Source organism: Sphaerodactylus townsendi, linkage group LG08 (genome assembly GCF_021028975.2).
Source record: "Sphaerodactylus townsendi isolate TG3544 linkage group LG08, MPM_Stown_v2.3, whole genome shotgun sequence".
NCBI lineage: Eukaryota > Metazoa > Chordata > Lepidosauria > Squamata > Sphaerodactylidae > Sphaerodactylus > Sphaerodactylus townsendi.
Window position 1 is genome coordinate 114911940 of NC_059432.1, and position 16692 is coordinate 114928631.

The window sequence follows — 16692 nt, forward strand, 5'->3', positions numbered from 1 at the left end:
GCAAAAATCACGTGGCAAAATCACCAATGAGTAACCCCCTCTCGGCACACACAAATAACTAGTAACCTACTCTCGGGAACCTGTGAGAACCTGCTGGATCCCACCTCTGCTTGTGATAACCGCGCTCTCTCAGCCTAACCTGCTTTAGAGACTTGTTTTAAAGATAAAATGAAAGCTGGATGAATCATGTACGCTCTTTAGAAAGAGGTCAGGATAAAAAGCGGGTGAGTGGCGTAAGAGGAATGGAGAAGCAATAAGGCAGATATTGAAAAAAAAGGTTCAAAAAAGAATTCTGATCCCTCCCAAGCTTGCCAACAGAAAGCTGGATTTTTTTTGCTAAATGTAAACAAATGATGATTTCACGTGTAGGACACATTTCACTGCTATGAACTGTCAGAATAAGGCAATCCAACTCCAGACTCCAAACGGCTGGGGAGAGCAGGGGTGTACTGCCTACGGGGATATGTGTTGTCCCCCGGCGCATGCCATCTATCACGTGGCTGGGCGCCGAGCCCGTGCAGCGTTCACCAGCTCCGGGCGGTAGACCTGAGTGATGGCACTGGGTTCGGGTGGTAGATCTGGGCGCCATTGCCAACCTGGCGCTCCTCCATAAGATCGCCAGACAGCTCAATTTCTCCCCCAGAGACATATCTAGGGAAAATGGAGCTCGGGGGGAGAAGAAGAAGAAGAGTTTGACTTATATCCCCCATTTCTCTCCTGCGGGAGACTCAAAGGGGCTGACAATCTCCTTGCCCTTCCCCCCTCACAACAAACACCCTGTGAGGTAGGTGGGGCTGAGAGAGCTCCGAGAAGCTGTGACTAGCCCAAGGTCACCCAGCTGGCGTGTGTGGGAGTGCACAGGCTAATCTGAATTCCCCAGAGAAGCCTCCACAGCTCAGGCGGCAGAGCGGGGAATCAAACCTGGTTCCTCCAGATTAGATACACGAGCTCTTAACCTCCTAGGCCACTGCTGCTCTCTTATCACTTATCTGCCACTTATCACTTCCTCAGACTTCTAGTGAGGGTGGAAGTGGGGTCATGTTTGGAACTTCAAGGCTGGAACATAAGAACATAAGAATGAGTCTGCTGGATCAGACTGGAGTCCATCTAGTCCAGCTCTCTGCTACTCGCAGTGGCCCACCAGGTGCCTTTGGGAGCTCACCTGCAGGAGGTGAAAGCAATGGCCTTCTGCTGTTGCTGCTCCTGAGCACCTGGTCTGCTAAAGCATTTGCAATCTGAGATCAAGGAGGATCAAGATTGGTAGCCATAGATCGACTTCTCCTCCATAAATCTGTCCAAGACCCTTTTAAAGCTATCCAGGTGAGTGGCCATCACCACCTCCTGTGGCAGCATATTCCAAACACCAATCACACATTGAGTGAAGAAGTGTTTCCTTTGATTAGTCCTAATTCTTCCCCCCAGCATTTTCAATGTGTGCCCCCTGGTTCTAGTATTGTGAGAAAGAGAGGAAAATGTCTCTCTGTCCACATTTTCTACCCCACGCATAATTTTATAGACTTCAATCATATCCCCCCTCAGACGTCTCCTCTCCAAACTAGAGAGTCCCAAACACTGCAGCCTCTCCTCATAAGGAAGGTGCTCCAGTCCCTCAATCATCCTCGTTGCCCTTCTCTCCTTAGAGACAGATGCCAGCTTTCCACATGGTTAGAGCAGCCCCAACATTATCTTTAACCAGCTAACCCAAGGCAAACAAGTGTGCCAATAGGAAGCAGGAAGGGGAGAAAATATGAAATATTCTAATCCCTTGCAAAGAAGAAGAGTTAGAAACTGACCGGCTGGTTGGCAGAGACACATTTACCCAGTCATTCAAGCAAATAACACAACTCCTCTGTGGAATGAGGAACCCGGGGCTGTGGCCGGTGGGGGGAGGGGGGGCACCCTATCCAACAGGGCTCAGTCAGGAATGTTCATAGAGGAAGCGAAGTCTCTAAAAACAGCCACTGAGACCTGAGTTCGAATTATCACGTTGGTGTTTTGCCTTGTGGGTCAGTTCCTCTCTTTATCTCCCAGATTAATGTGTCCACCACCCTGAGTTTACTGGAAGAAAGGCGGGACTTCAATTGGGATCAATAAATGACTAATTATCAATTGTCTGCAAAGATTGTCATGCCCTTATATAAAGCCGTGGTGCGACCGCACTTGGAGTACTGTGTTTAGTTCTGGTCGCCACATCTCAAAAAGGATATTGAAGAGATAGAAAAAGTGCCGAGAAGGGCAACGAGGATGATTGAGGGACTGGAGCACCTTCCTTATGAGGAGAGGCTGCAGCGTTTGGGACTCTTTAGTTTGGAGAGGAGACGTCTGAGGGGGGGATAGGATTGAAGTCTATAAAATTATGCATGGGGTAGAAAATGTGGACAGAGAGACCCGACTCTCTTTCTCTAATACTAGAACCGAGAGAGGCATTCATTGAAAATGCTGGAAAGAAAAATTAGAGACTTAATAAAAAGAAACACTTCTTCACTAGCAACGTGTGATTGTTGTTTGGAATATGCTAACTCTTTGAGAAACCAGTGATAACCCTTTCCCTGAATAACTTTAAAAGAAGACTTGGGCTGGTATGAAAGAGAAGATAGATCTATAACTACCAATCTTGATCCTCACTGATCTCAGATTGCAACTGTCTTATAACTGGAAACCAGGTGATGGGGCACAGCAGCAACAGAAGACGTGCTTTCACATCCTGCAGGTGAGCTCCCAAAGGCACCTGGTGGGCCACTGCGAGTAGCAGAGAGCTGGACTAGATGGACTCTGGTCTGATCCAGCCGGCTAGTTCTTATGTTCTTATGTTCTTAGATCACTGGCTGATTTCTGCTTCTCTTCAAGACAGGGGAGGGGTTCGGGCTGAGTTTCTCCCCACTAATCCATGTTTGTTAGAAACAGGAAAAGCCGGCTAGAAAGGCCTTTGCTGGATCCAGAAAAGCTGCCCTTTATATAAATATCAGGGACTCTCCTGCTTCTCAAAACAAAACTGTGTTTTTTTTCTCGACAAGTTCCTGGTTTTTGCATAGAGAATGCCTTTGTTCCCGCAAACTTGGTGCGAGTTCAAGAGCCATTCAAATTTTATATTGTTGCTGACCAATTAGAACAGCGGCGTCACCCGCTCTAATCGGGGCGATCAACAATGTCTAACCGATTGACTCTGGCGGTTGTTATCTGGATTCTGCTTCCAGTTACGCCAGCCGAGCACACAAAGGATTAGTCCCCCGAAACCTGGAGTCTGAAATCAGAAAAATTCTTCAAATCATCCCGGTTATCCTTTGTCCGTCAGCTGAGGACTCCGTTCTGGTTCTGTCTGGAGCTGGACGTCAGGGTGTTTGTGCGATCACCGGCCGAATTGTCTCAAAAGCTGTACAGGAATGATCCCAGATTCTGAAAGAAAAAAATGACCGACTGCGATTTGGAGCTGTTTATTTATTCGAAACATTTGAAGAGAAGAGTTTGGATTTCTACCCTGCCTCTCCCTCCTGTAAGGAGACTCAAGGCGGCTCACTAACTCCTTCCCTTCCTCTTCCCACAACCGACACCGTGTATGGCAGGTGGTGGCAGAGAGAGTTCTGAGAGAACTGTGACTCATTTAATATCACCCAGAAGGCTTCATGTTTAGGAGCAGGGAAACAAATCTGGTTCTGCAAAAATATATATAATGAGCCAGAGACAGTATCTAATTTTCAGAAGGGAAAAGAACCTGTCTGTCTCTTGTGTGAACTTGCTTTACTTACTTACTTACTTACTTACTTACTTACTTTACTTACCTACCTACCTACCTGCCTGCCACCTGCCTGCCTGCCTGCTTGCTTGCCTGCTTGCTTGCTTTTTGCCTGCCTGCCTGCCTGCCACCTGCTTGCTTGCTTGCTTGCTTGCCTTGCTTACACATCTTATTGGGCTTATCTGGGGAATTCAGATTAGCCTGTACCTCCACATGCCAGCTGGGTGACCTTGGGCTAGTCACAGCTTCTGGGAGCTCTCTCAGCCCCACCTACCTCACAGGGTGTTTGTTGTGAGGGGGGAAGGGCAAGGAGATTGTAAGCCCCTTTGAGTCTCCTGCAGGAGAGAAAGGGGGGATATAAATCCAAACTCTTCTTCTTCTTCTTCTTACTTAAAGTTCGCACTAGAGCAAAACAAATCTGGTTCACCAGACAAGCCTCCGCCACTCAGATGGAGGAGTGGGGAATCAAACCTGGTTCTCCAGATAAGAATCCACCTGCTCTTAACCACTACACCACACCTTTCTACCTTGCAGCTTAAAATACTTTTGTTTATCCCTTGCCTTTCTTAACACTAGAGACTCCAGAGTTGCTTACGTGGTCCTCTCTTCTCCATTTTCATTCTCCCAACGACCCTGTAGGTGGGTTAGGCTGAGCGTGTGTGATTGGCCCACTGTCATCCAGCAGGCTTCCCCGGCCAAATGAGCCTTCAAATCTAACTCTCAGATTCCAGTCGGACACAGTAACCGCTGTGCCACACTGGCTCTGGATTTATGCAGGTTGCCTTGATTTGCATCCATTTATTTTAAGGTTGAGACTTGGGCCGCCGATCTCAGGTCTGGGGTGGACCAACTTCGCAGCGTTCTGTCGCTGTATCCAAGCCAGGTCCACGCGGATTTCCTGCCTGAAGAAAAGGGCTTATAAAACCTCTCGGAGCTCTGAACACACATCAAGTGGTCTCACCCTGAATCAAATCATCTGTCAATCAAGGTCGGCATTGTTTACTCAGGCTGGCAGCCGGAAGTCTTTCACACCCCCTCCTGCCAGATCTTTTATTTATTTATTTATTTATTTATTAAATTTATAGGCCGCCTCATCCCCAAAGGGCTCAACTAGAGATAGCCGGGATTGAACTTGGGACTTTCAGTCTGCTGACCACTTGCTCTACCAGTGAGCCACAGCCCCTCCCCATGAAACTGCCTTCGATTGAATCAGGTCCTTGGTCCATCAAGTTGAGTATTGCCTGCTCAGACTGGCAGCAACTCTCCAAGCAGTGCAGCTGTGGCGTAGGAGGTTAAGAGCTCGTGTCTCTAATCTGGAGGAACCGGGTTTGATTCCCAGCTCTGCCGCCTGAGCTGTGGAGGCTTCTCTGGGGAATTCAGATTAGCCTGGGCACTCCCACACACGCCAGCTGGGTGACCTTGGGCTAGTCACAGCTTCTCGGAGCTCTCTCAGCCCCACCTACCTCACAGGGTGTTTGTTGTGAGGGGGGAAGGGCAAGGAGATTGTCAGCCCCTTTGAGTCTCCTACAGGAGAGAAAGGGGGGATATAAATACAAACTCTTCTTCTTCTTCTTCTTCTTCTTCTTCAAAATGTCAGGAGAAAATGCTGCTGGAACACGGCCATACAGCCCAGAAAACCCACAATACTCCACCTTACTTTACATTGCAACCCTTTTCCAATGCCAAGAGTCTGCTCCAGCTAATTTTCCCGCACTAAAAGGAAGAGACTTCCCACCCCTTCGGGTAACAGCGTGGTCGGGGCCGCAGCAGAGAAAGCCGGGCGGTTATTGATTTAGAACAGAGTCGTCGAGCGAGGAAAGATTGCCTGCCTGTTTTCAGACTTTGTCCTTTGAATTACCCCTCCGCACAGGTCAGCAAATATCAGTATCTTCATATAAACATTAAATATTGTTGCCCGGTGCTATCCACTTCCTGGTTACGATGCCCATGTTGGGCTCATTTGTACAAGTCCATACAGCAAAAACAGTGCAGAGTGGTTTCGGAGCGTGCACCGAATGCTTGTTCCTCAACGCACAGCGCAAGTCCGGTTGGCCTACACGCACAAAAAACGCACACAGGCATCGCTCAGTCTTCTCAGTCCCCTCCTGCAGAGCCAGGGTGCTTCGGGTGCAGCTTCCAAACTTTGTTTCTGATACGAAAGCAAACACTTCTCGCTCATCGCCGGGAGGTATGAAGGGGAAATCCCTTGCAGCGGGAGCACCCCGCCCTCCAAAACCACCCTGTCAAAGGGAGTGAAAAGTCAGTATTTCCTCAAGCATCTCGCAGAACAGCCCGGGCACTTGTCCCTGGGAGACAGAAGCAGAGATGGCTTCCCACAACTTTGCTGCAGTGGTGGTTTTATTCTTGTGGCTGCAGATCTCCAGGATTTACAGTAAGCCCTGGAGGGAACTAGAACCGATTCTCGCGGAGGAATATAAGGAAGCCGGTTGTGCAATAAGGGGGGGAGGGGTGTTAGAGTTAGGATAATCGCACAAACTGAGACAGATCATGAAGGTGAGTGTTGCTTGTTCTGGCTGATTATGCACAAGGAGTTTGCTGCATGGTGAAGGCAAATGTCTGACATGGTAAGATTTCTCATATGGATGTGTTTCCTCCAGCCCTGCTTTCACTTTCCATTCTCTCTGCAGCAAGCAAGCCCACTTATGGCATAATTTTAATTTTGCTTTGCTGGCAGAGCGGGACAGATTTGCCAGTGGGCACAGCTTTGCCTCTATCCTCTGGCCTTGGTTGCAGTGGTTGCAGTATTGGACTAGGATCTTGGAGATGTAGGTTTGACTCCACACTCTGCGTGGAAGCTTTCAGCAGAGGAAGAAGAGTTTGGATTTTATACCCCCCACCTTTCTCTCCTGTAAGGAGCCTCAAGGTGGCTTGCAAGCTCCTTTCCCTTCCTCTCCCCACAACAGACACCTGGTGAGGCAGGTGGGGCTGGGAGAGTTCTGAGAGAACTGTGACTGGGCCAAGGTCATCCAGCAAGAGTGTGGAAACACATCTGGTTCATCAGATAAGCCTCTGCCACTTAAGTGGAGGAGTGGGGAATCAAACCCGGTTCTCCAGATTAGGATCCACCTGCTTTTAACCTCTACACCACACTGGCTTAGCGGAAGCAAGCTTGTTTTCTATTCCTTCCATTTCCTCAGCCTGCTGCATCAGAGCTTGGGGTTCTGGGCAAAACGGACGAATGAATTGACCAGCTGGAAGTGAAATGGAATCCAAAGGTGACGTCTCCAACAGGGAGTCACACTGGCACCCCCTAAAACAGTGGTGGCGAACCTATGGCACGGGCGCCAGAGGTGGCACTCAGAGCCCTCTCTGTGGGCACACGCAAACAGAGTGCCCCCCCCCACACACATCTAGGCTGGCCTGAGCTGCTGGGCTTGATTATTAGCATTAAACCTAAGACAGTGATGGCGAACCTTTTCGAGACTGAGTGCCCAAACTGCAACCCAAAACCCACTTATTTATCGCAAAGTGCCAACACGGCAATTTAACCTGAATGCTGAGGTTTCAGTTTGAAAAAAAAACAGTTGGCTCTGGGGCATGTGTTACTCGGGAGTAAGCTTGGCGGTAGTTGTTGGCTTTGCTTTGAAGCAACTGTGCAAGTCTTCCAACAGGTGAATCACGACCCTAGGAGGGTTTACTCAGCAGCAAGCCCCATTGCCAGCAACCAAGCTTACTCCCAGGTAAAGGATCGCACTTTAGTTCTTTGCATGAAAATCAGTGGGGTTTAACAGCGCTTAACAGGGTTACCTACACTGCTTCCCCAAAATTAGGTCTTAGGTTTAATGCTAATAATCGAGTCCAGCGGCCCAGGCCAGCCTAGATGTGTGTGTGTGTGGGGGGGGTGATTTTCCCCCCACATGATGAACTCTGTGCGTGCCCACAGAGAGGGCTCTGAGTGCCACCTCTGGCACCCGTGCCATAGGTTCGCCATCACTGACCTAAGACCTACTTTTGGGGAAGCAGTGTAGGTAACCCTGTGAAGCGCTGTTAAACCCCACTGATTTTCATGTGAAGAACTAAAGCGTGATCCTTTACCTGGGAGTAAGCTCGGTTGCTGGCAATGGGGCTTGCTTCTGAGTAAGCCCTTCTAGGGTTGTGATTCACCTGTTGGAAGAGTTGCACGGTTGCTTCAAAGCAAAGCCACCGACTACCACCAAGCTTACCCCCGAGTAACGCGCACCTTGGAGCCCACCGTTTTTTCTAAACTAAAACCTCAGCATTCAGGTTAAATTGCCGGGTTGGCACTTTGCGATAAATAAGTGGGTTTGGGGTTGCAGTTTGGGCACTCGGCCTCAAAAAGGTTCACCATCACTGCCCTAAAACCTCTCCTAGTGTTTACCAGGTGATTTTGAAATATGGCAAAGCCAAGTGGCAGGCTTTCCCTAGAAGACTTCTTATTGGAGGGCCAATTCAACCAGGAAGAGCGGGTATAATTATATTTCTTCCTGATGTACATTATAAGGCCTCAGCCATGCGTACATCTTAGAAAACTCAAGGAATAGGGAAAAACAACTCCCCAAGAACTGTATGACATATACTACAGTGCAAATCCTATGTCCATGTGTTCCCCCCTCAGTTCCACACTAGCACCAGACAGCACATCAGGACTTGGTTCTTCAACACAGGCAGAAACCACGTCAACACTTCTGACTTCCAGAACATCACCCCCCACTTCCAGCTCAGCAACACTCGGCAATTCCACAGCTACACCTGAAATTACAGGAACAGCTCTCCCTTCCACAGCGTCAACAGGATCCACATCAACACCCCCCACTTCCAGCTCAGCAACACCCCACTATTCCACAGCTTCATCTGAATCTACAGAACCATCCCTCATTTTCACAACGTCAACCGGATCCACATCAACACCCCTCACTTCCAGCTCCGCAACACCCCACTATTCCACAGCTTCATCTGAATCTACAGAACCATCCCTCCGTTCCACAACGTCAACCGGATCCACATCAACACCCCTCACTTCCAGCTCAGCAACACCCCACTATTCCACAGCTTCATCTGAATCTACAGAACCATCCCTCCCTTCCACAACGTCAACCGGATCCACATCTTCACTTCCACTCTGGGCTCAGCTCCACCGGATCCACTCTTCCAGCTCCTTTTCCATCCTGAATCTTCCATCCCTCCATTCCACTGCGTCAACCCGGATCCACATGGCGCTCCTTCCATCTGAGTCCTGTCCATGCGTCCGGATCCACTATTCCACAGCTTCCGCTGAATCTCCAGAACCTTCTGGATCCATTCCACAGCGTCAACGGGATCCACATCTTCCGCTTCCACTTTCAGCTCTGGATCTGTCCACTATTCCGCGGATCCATCCGAATCTACAGAACTATCCCTCCATCCTGGATCGTTTCGTCCGGGGATCCACATCAACTTCCGCACTATTCCAGCTACATACAGCATCACCTTGGATCCACTCTTCCTTCCATCTGAATCTCCAGATCCAGCGGATCCATCTTCACAGCGTCAACCGGATCCACATCAACACCCCCCACTTCCAGCTCAGCAACACCCCACTATTCCACAACTTCATCCTGGATCGTTCAACCATCCCTCCCTTCCACAACGTCAACCGGATCCACATCAACACCCCTCACTTCCAGCTCCGCAACACCCCACTATTCCACAGCTTCATCTGAATCTACAGAACCATCCCTCCCTTCCACAACGTCAACCGGATCCACATCAACACCCCCCACTTCCAGCTCAGCAACACCCCACTATTCCACAGCTACATCTGAATCTACAGAACCATCCCACCCTTCCACAGCGTCAACCGGATCCACATCAACACCCCCCACTTCCAGCTCAGCAACACCCCACTATTCCACAGCTTCATCTGAATCTCCTATATGAATCCATCTCTCTCTCGCTCTTGCACAACGTCAACTGGATCTTACAGATCTCCATCCACTCACTTCCAGCGTCTTGGTCCACTCCTACTATTCCACAACTTCATATCTTAACTCTACAGAACTATCCCTCTCCCTTCTGGCTGTGTATCAACCGGATCCATATCAATGGCTTCCTACTTCCAGCTCCGCAACACCCTACTATTGCCTCCCAAAGCTACATCTTGAATTCTACAGGTAGTCTCATCCCACCTCCTTCCACAGCAGTCCAACCGGATCCATATCAATACTCCCCCACTTTCCCAGCTCAGTAAAACCCCACTATTCCGCACAATCTCGGTCATCTTGAATCCAGAGAATCCATCCCTCTGGTCATCCATTCAGCGTCAACTGGAGATCCATTATCAATACTCCCCACTTTCCAAAGCTCAGTAACACTCCTACTATTCCACAGTTTCATCTGAATCTACAAGGAACGGTCCCTCCCTTCCACAACGTCAACCGGATCCACATCAACACCCCCCACTTCCAGCTCAGCAACACCCCACTATTCCACAGCTTCATCTGAATCTACAGAACCATCCCTCCCTTCCACAACGTCAACCACATCCACATCAACACCCCTCACTTCCAGCTCAGCAACACCCCTACTATTCTACAGTTTATATCTGAATCTACAGAACTATCCTCCCTTTCCACAACGTCAACTGGATCCATATCAATACTTTCTAATTTCCAGCTCCGCAATACCTCTACTATTCCCACTAAAGCCGTCATCTGGATCTACAGAACCATCCGGATCCCTTCCACAACTATTCCAACTGGATCTTCACATCAATAGCCCCACTTCCAGCTCAGCAATACGCCCACTATTCCATGGCTTCATCTGAATATTCACAGAACCATCCCCCTCTCCACTATTCCCAACTTCAACTGGATCCACATCAACACCTCCTCCCCTACTTCCAGCCTCCAGCTTTACCCCACTATTCTTCCACAGCTTCATCTGGAAATCTACTTCCGCGAACTATCCCTCTCTCCTTTCCACAACGTGGCCAACCTGATCCACTGGGTCATCCTGCCCCCCTAACTTCCAGCGTCTTCCAGTCAATACCTCCACTATTCCACAGCTTCATCTGAGATCTACAGAACCATCCAGCGGATCCATCTTCTGTATATTCCGCTACAACTGGATCCATGCTTGGGATCACATCTTCTCACTTCCAGCTCTAGTGTAAATAATTCCCACTATTCCACAGCTTCGGGGATCTGAATTTTACAGGAACCATCCCTCCACTTTCCTACAACGTCAAACCGGATCCACATCAACACCTCCATTCCACTTTCATGCCTGTATAAACACCTCTAATTATTCCACAGCTTCATCTGAATTCCATAGAACCATCCTCCTCTCCATTCCACAACGTCAACCGGATCCACATCAACACTTCTTAATTTCCAGCCTTCCATGCAACACCTCTAACACTATTCCACAGCTACATCTTGAATTCCTGCTAGAACTCATCTCACTCCTTCCACAGCATCAACCGGATCCACATCAACACCCCCCACTTCCAGCTCAGCAACCCCCCACTATTCCACAGCTTCCATCTTGAATTTCCATAGAACTATCCCTCCCTTCCTACAGCATCAACTGGATCCACACATCAACACCCCCTCTAACTTCCCAGCTCAGCAACACCCCACTATTCCACAGCTTCATCTGAATCTACAGAACCATCCCTCCCTTCCACAACGTCAACCGGATCCACATCAACACCCCTCACTTCCAGCTCAGCAACACCCCACTATTCCACTGCTTCATCTGAATCTACAGAACCATCCCTCCCTTCCACAACGTCAACCGGATCCACATCAACACCCCTCACTTCCAGCTCAGCAACACCCCACTATTCCACAGCTTCATCTGAGATTCCATACCAGAACCAACCCTCCCTTCCACAACGTCAACTGGATCTGACATCAACACCCCTCAATTTCCAGCTCCAAGCAACTTTACCCTCCACTATTCCACAACTTCATCTGAATCTACAGAACCATCCCTCCCTTCCACAGCGTCAACCGGATCCACATCAACACCCCCCACTTCCAGCTCCATAGAACTTACCCCCCACTATTCCACAGCTACATCTGAATCTACAGAACCATCCCACCCTTCCACAGCGTCAACCGGATCCACATCAACACCCCCCACTTCCAGCTCAGCAACACCCCACTATTCCACAGCTTCATCTGAATCTACAGAACCATCCCTCCCTTCCACAACGTCAACCGGATCCACATCAACACCCCCCACTTCCAGCTCAGCAACACCCCACTATTCCACAGCTTCATCTGAATCTACAGAACCATCCCTCCCTTCCACAGCATCAACCGGATCCACATCAACACCCCCCACTTCCAGCTCAGCAACACCCCACTATTCCACAGCTACATCTGAATCTACAGAACCATCCCACCCTTCCACAGCGTCAACCGGATCCACATCAACACCCCCCACTTCCAGCTCAGCAACACCCCACTATTCCACAGCTACATCTGAATCTACAGAACCATCCCTCCCTTCCACAACGTCAACCGGATCCACATCAACACCCCTCACTTCCAGCTCCGCAACACCCCACTATTCCACAGCTTCATCTGAATCTACAGAACCATCCCTCCCTTCCACAACGTCAACCGGATCCACATCAACACCCCTCACTTCCAGCTCCGCAACACCCCACTATTCCACAGCTACATCTGAAACTGCAGGAACAGTCCTCCCTTCCACAGCAAAAGTCAAAACCACAACAACATTCTTCTCTTCCACAACAGCCACCGAAATCGGACCACTCCTGCCCTCAATCTCCACGCCCAGTACATTGTCATCTTCTCCCCACAGCACAACCCGAGCGTCACGCACTAGCGAAGTCAGCCCCCAGCCACCACACACTTCCACCTTAGTGTCCAAGGCAACAGCTACACTCAGTACGACCAAAGAACCTACCCTCCCATCATCAACCATCCCTACTACGATCTCTGCAACTGAACTGACCACCAAACACACAACCAGCGTCTATTACAGGACATCAGCCAAGACTAGTTCCACAGGGCGACCTACTACCAGCATTTCTGGAACGACATTAACTACCAATGTCACAACCAGCAGTCCTGCACCCACAACAGCTCCGAGGGAAACCACTACCTCCCTGGGTAAGAGCATTTGCTTTTTTGCCTGTCTACACCAGGGGTCTTCAAACTATGGCCCTCCAGATGTTCATGGACTACAATTCCCATCAGTCTCTGCCAGCATGGCCAAATGGTAGGGCTCATGGGAATTGTAGTCTCTGAACATCTGGAGGGCCATAGTTTGAAGACCCCTGGTCTACACTGTTGGGAATATTATACAAGATTCATTCACGCCCAAGATGCATAGCTGGAGCCTCGCTCCAGTTTAGGGTGGGGTTGGGGGCGGGGAAGATGGGACTTTGCAGCGGTTAAATGTATTTATTGTATTAATTTTATTAAACGGTGGAAAGAATTGTCGGTGCAGCCCAAATGGACCAGCTTGGCCAGAGGCCTTTGAGCCTCCGAAGGTAAGCAAGGGTCAACCGCAGTCATAAGAACATAAGAACACGCCAGCTGGATCAGACCAGAGTCCATCTAGTCCAGCTCTCTGCTACTCGCAGTGGCCCACCAGGTGCCTTTGGGAGCTCACCTGCAGGAGGTGAACGCAATGGCCTTCTGCGGCTGCTGCTCCCGAGCACCTGGACTGCTAAGGCATTTGCAACCTCAGATCAAGGAGGATCAAGATTGGTAGCCAGAGATCGACTTCTCCTCCATAAATCCGCCCAAGCCCCTTTTAAAGCTATCCAGGTGAGTGGCCATCACCACCTCCTGTGGCCGCATATTCCAAACACCAATCACACGTTGCGTGAAGAAGTGTTTCCTTTTATTAGTCCTAATTCTTCCCCCCAGCATTTTCAATGGGTGCCCCCTGGTTCTAGTATTGTGAGAAAGAGAGAAAAATTTCTCTCTGTCCACATTTTCTACCCCAGGCATAATTTTATAGACTTCAATCCTATCCCCCCTCAGACATCTCCTCTCCAAACTGAAGAGTCCCAAACGCTGCAGCCTCTCCTCATAGGGAAGGTGCTCCAGTCCCTCAATCATCCTCGTTGCCCTTCTCTGCACTTTTTCTATCTCTTCGATATCCTTTTTGAGATGTGGCGACCAGAACTGAACCAGAACTGTCATCCCTCAGCAACCCGGGAACCACGTGACGTGGAGGTCAGTGGGCTGCTGGGGAAAAGATCAGTACTAGGATGAGAGACCAACAGGTTTGTAGTGGTCTTCTTCTGCTATGCATACCTGGTTGTTCTCAGTCTCCTCTCAAAGCACTAAGCAGAACCAACCCGGTTTAGATTTTGAGAAGTGACATGATTGGGCTAGCCAGGATGTAGCAAAGAACATACAGAGGTGGTTTGCTCTTGCCTCCTTCTGCCCAGCAACCCTGCACTTCTTTGGTGGTCTCCCATCCAAGTAGTAACCAGGATGGACCCTGCTTAGCTTCAGAAATCTAACAAGGTTGGTCTAGCCTGGCCCATCCAGGTCATGGCGAAAGAGATACCGAGGTGGTTGCTGTTACCTGCCTCTGCTTGGCAGCCCTGGACTTCCTTGACGGTCTTCCGCCCAAGTATTGACCAGAGCAGACCCTGCTTAGCTTCTGAGATCTTATCAAATTGGAATTCCCAGAATCCTTTGAGGAGAACCCACGGTCACTAAAGCGATATGAAAGCCGCACAGTTGTGTTGTGTTGACCAGACCACTACGAAGAAGGCCTCTGGGTTGGATCCAGACTGAATTTTATAATTGCTGAATGGAACTTTCCTGCTTCCAGTGATCCCAGGCTCATCATTGCCTACAGGGGGGCTAGCTGGGGAAGCCCCTCACCATTCCTGCCAATTCAGCAGCAGTGGCGTAGGAGGTTAAGAGCTCGTGTTTCTAATCTGGAGGAACCAGGTTTGATTCCCAGCTCTGCCGCCTGAGCTGTGGAGGCTTATCTGGGGAATTCAGATTAGCCTGGGCACTCCCACACACGCCAGCTGGCGACCTTGGGCTAGTCACAGCTTCTCGGAGCTCTCTCAGCCCCACCTACCTCACATGGTGTTTGTTGTGAGGGGGGAAGGAAAAGGAGATTGTCAGCCCCTTTGAGTCTCCTGCAGGAGCAGCAGTGGTGTAGGAGGTTAAGAGCTCGTGTATCTAATCTGGAGGAACCGGGTTTGATTCCCAGCTCTGCCGCCTGAGCTGTGGAGGCTTCTCTGGGGGATTCAGATTAGCCTGTGCACTCGCACACACGCCTACTGGGTGACCTTGGGCTAGTCACAGCTTCTCGGAGCTCTCTCAGCCCCACCTCCCTCACAGGGTGTTTGTTGTGAGGGGGGAAGGGCAAGGAGATTGTCAGCCCCTTTGAGTCTCCTGCAGGAGAGAAAGGGGGGATATAAACCCAAACTCCTCCTCCTCCTCCTCCTCCTCCTCTTCTTCTTCTTCTTCTTCTTCTTCTTCTTCTTCTTCTTCTTCTTCTTCTTCTTCTTCTTCTTCCCTTTTCCCCAGCAGCCCACTGACCTCCACGTAACGTGGTTCCTGGGTTGCTGGGGGATGACAGCTGATGTCTTCAGCAGGATGGGGGGAATTGGCAGAAATTGTGAGGGGCTTCCTCAGCTAGCCCCCCTGTAGGCAACGACGAGCCTGGGATCACTGGATCTCAGAAGCTCAGCAGGGTCGGGCCTGGTTAGTACTAAGATCGGAGACAGCCGAGAAAGTTGCTATGCAGGCAGAGTTGCTACACAGGCAGGCAGTGGCAAACCACTCCTGAACAACTCTTGCCTTGAATACCTTACGCCAGACCTGGGCATTATACGGCCCGCGGGCCACATCCGGCCCGCCGGATGACCCTGACTGGCCCCCCTGCCGTGCTGGGGAGCGAGGCATCTTTGAAAGCCTCGCAGAAGCCGGTTGCCTTGCCCCCCTGCCTTTTGGCCCGGCCCTCCACAATATTTTCTGTTTCTTATGCGGCCCCATGGAAAAAATAATTGCCCACCCCTGCCTTACGCGGTCACCGTAAGTTAGTGCTATCAGTGGTGGATTCTGTATGGCACAAATATAACGTCTGTGCAGTGGCGTATCTGCCAGAGGAATATGGGGAGTCAACTCACCCTGGGGATGACCCATTAGAACACGTGGGGGGCGGGGGGTGCCCGGCAGGCCACACCAGCTCTGTGCGAAGTTCTTCTCCAAAAGGCTATATATAACACCACTTGGGCTAGGTCCGCCAGGCTGCTCCTTCAGCTAGTGGAGGAGGGCATCCCACCGGGAGGCTCCTGGCCCAGCCTCCACCGGCCGAAGGAGCAGTCTGGTCCAAGGGCTGTTATGTCTAGCATTTCAGGGAAGAACTTCGCACAGGTCTATTCCCAACATGACTCAGGCTCGTCATGTTTCTCTGGGTTTTACGAAAATCGCTAAATCGGCGATCTTTTTGCAAATTCCCAGGTTGAAGGGGCTCCCACACAAACACAACAGGCAGGAGATACTTTATTGTCTTGCCTGCCACCCGTTCCATTCAGCTTCCGCTGCCACCCGCCACTTCCGGGAGAATCTGCCTGCCCTCTAGTTTGTGCTGTTCACCCAGCAGCACACCGGAGAGCTGATTCTCTGAGCGACCGCCATTTCACGATTATCCCCAAGCACGTTTTCTTCCCATGGCAGCGAGTAGGTCTGTCGTTTCACTCATAGATCTACAGCAACACATTCCTCGTTGCCTGGCCATTGCAGGGAAGTCCCTTTCTCTCTCTCTCTTTTTATTTTGTCTGTTGAACATGCGAAGCTACACAGGCGCAGCCAATTGGATTGCAGGGCACTCGGAATGGATGCAAGGGTTTGTTTATGCCATCATAACTACACATGCATTGTACGTGATTCTTTTTAAAAAGAGACGTGTTTCTGTGCGAAGGTGCGAAAACAACCCAAATTGTTTCCACAGACTAGTGATGGCGAACCTTTTGGAGA

The 16692-nt window shown here is 50.1% G+C and overlaps 1 protein-coding gene across 1 annotated transcript in view; it reads left to right on the forward strand.

The window, feature by feature from the left end:
- Positions 1 to 5671: 5671 nt before the first annotated feature.
- The window catches only part of LOC125438555 (uncharacterized protein PB18E9.04c-like), a 17929-nt gene continuing 6908 nt past the window's right edge, over positions 5672 to 16692 (forward strand). Inside the window, exons 1-4 of the mRNA XM_048506986.1 lie at positions 5672 to 5772; positions 5892 to 6122; positions 9214 to 9609; positions 12182 to 12840. Coding sequence (XP_048362943.1) covers positions 5672 to 5772; positions 5892 to 6122; positions 9214 to 9609; positions 12182 to 12840 — 1387 coding nt within the window. The remainder of the gene's footprint in view (positions 5773 to 5891; positions 6123 to 9213; positions 9610 to 12181; positions 12841 to 16692) is intronic.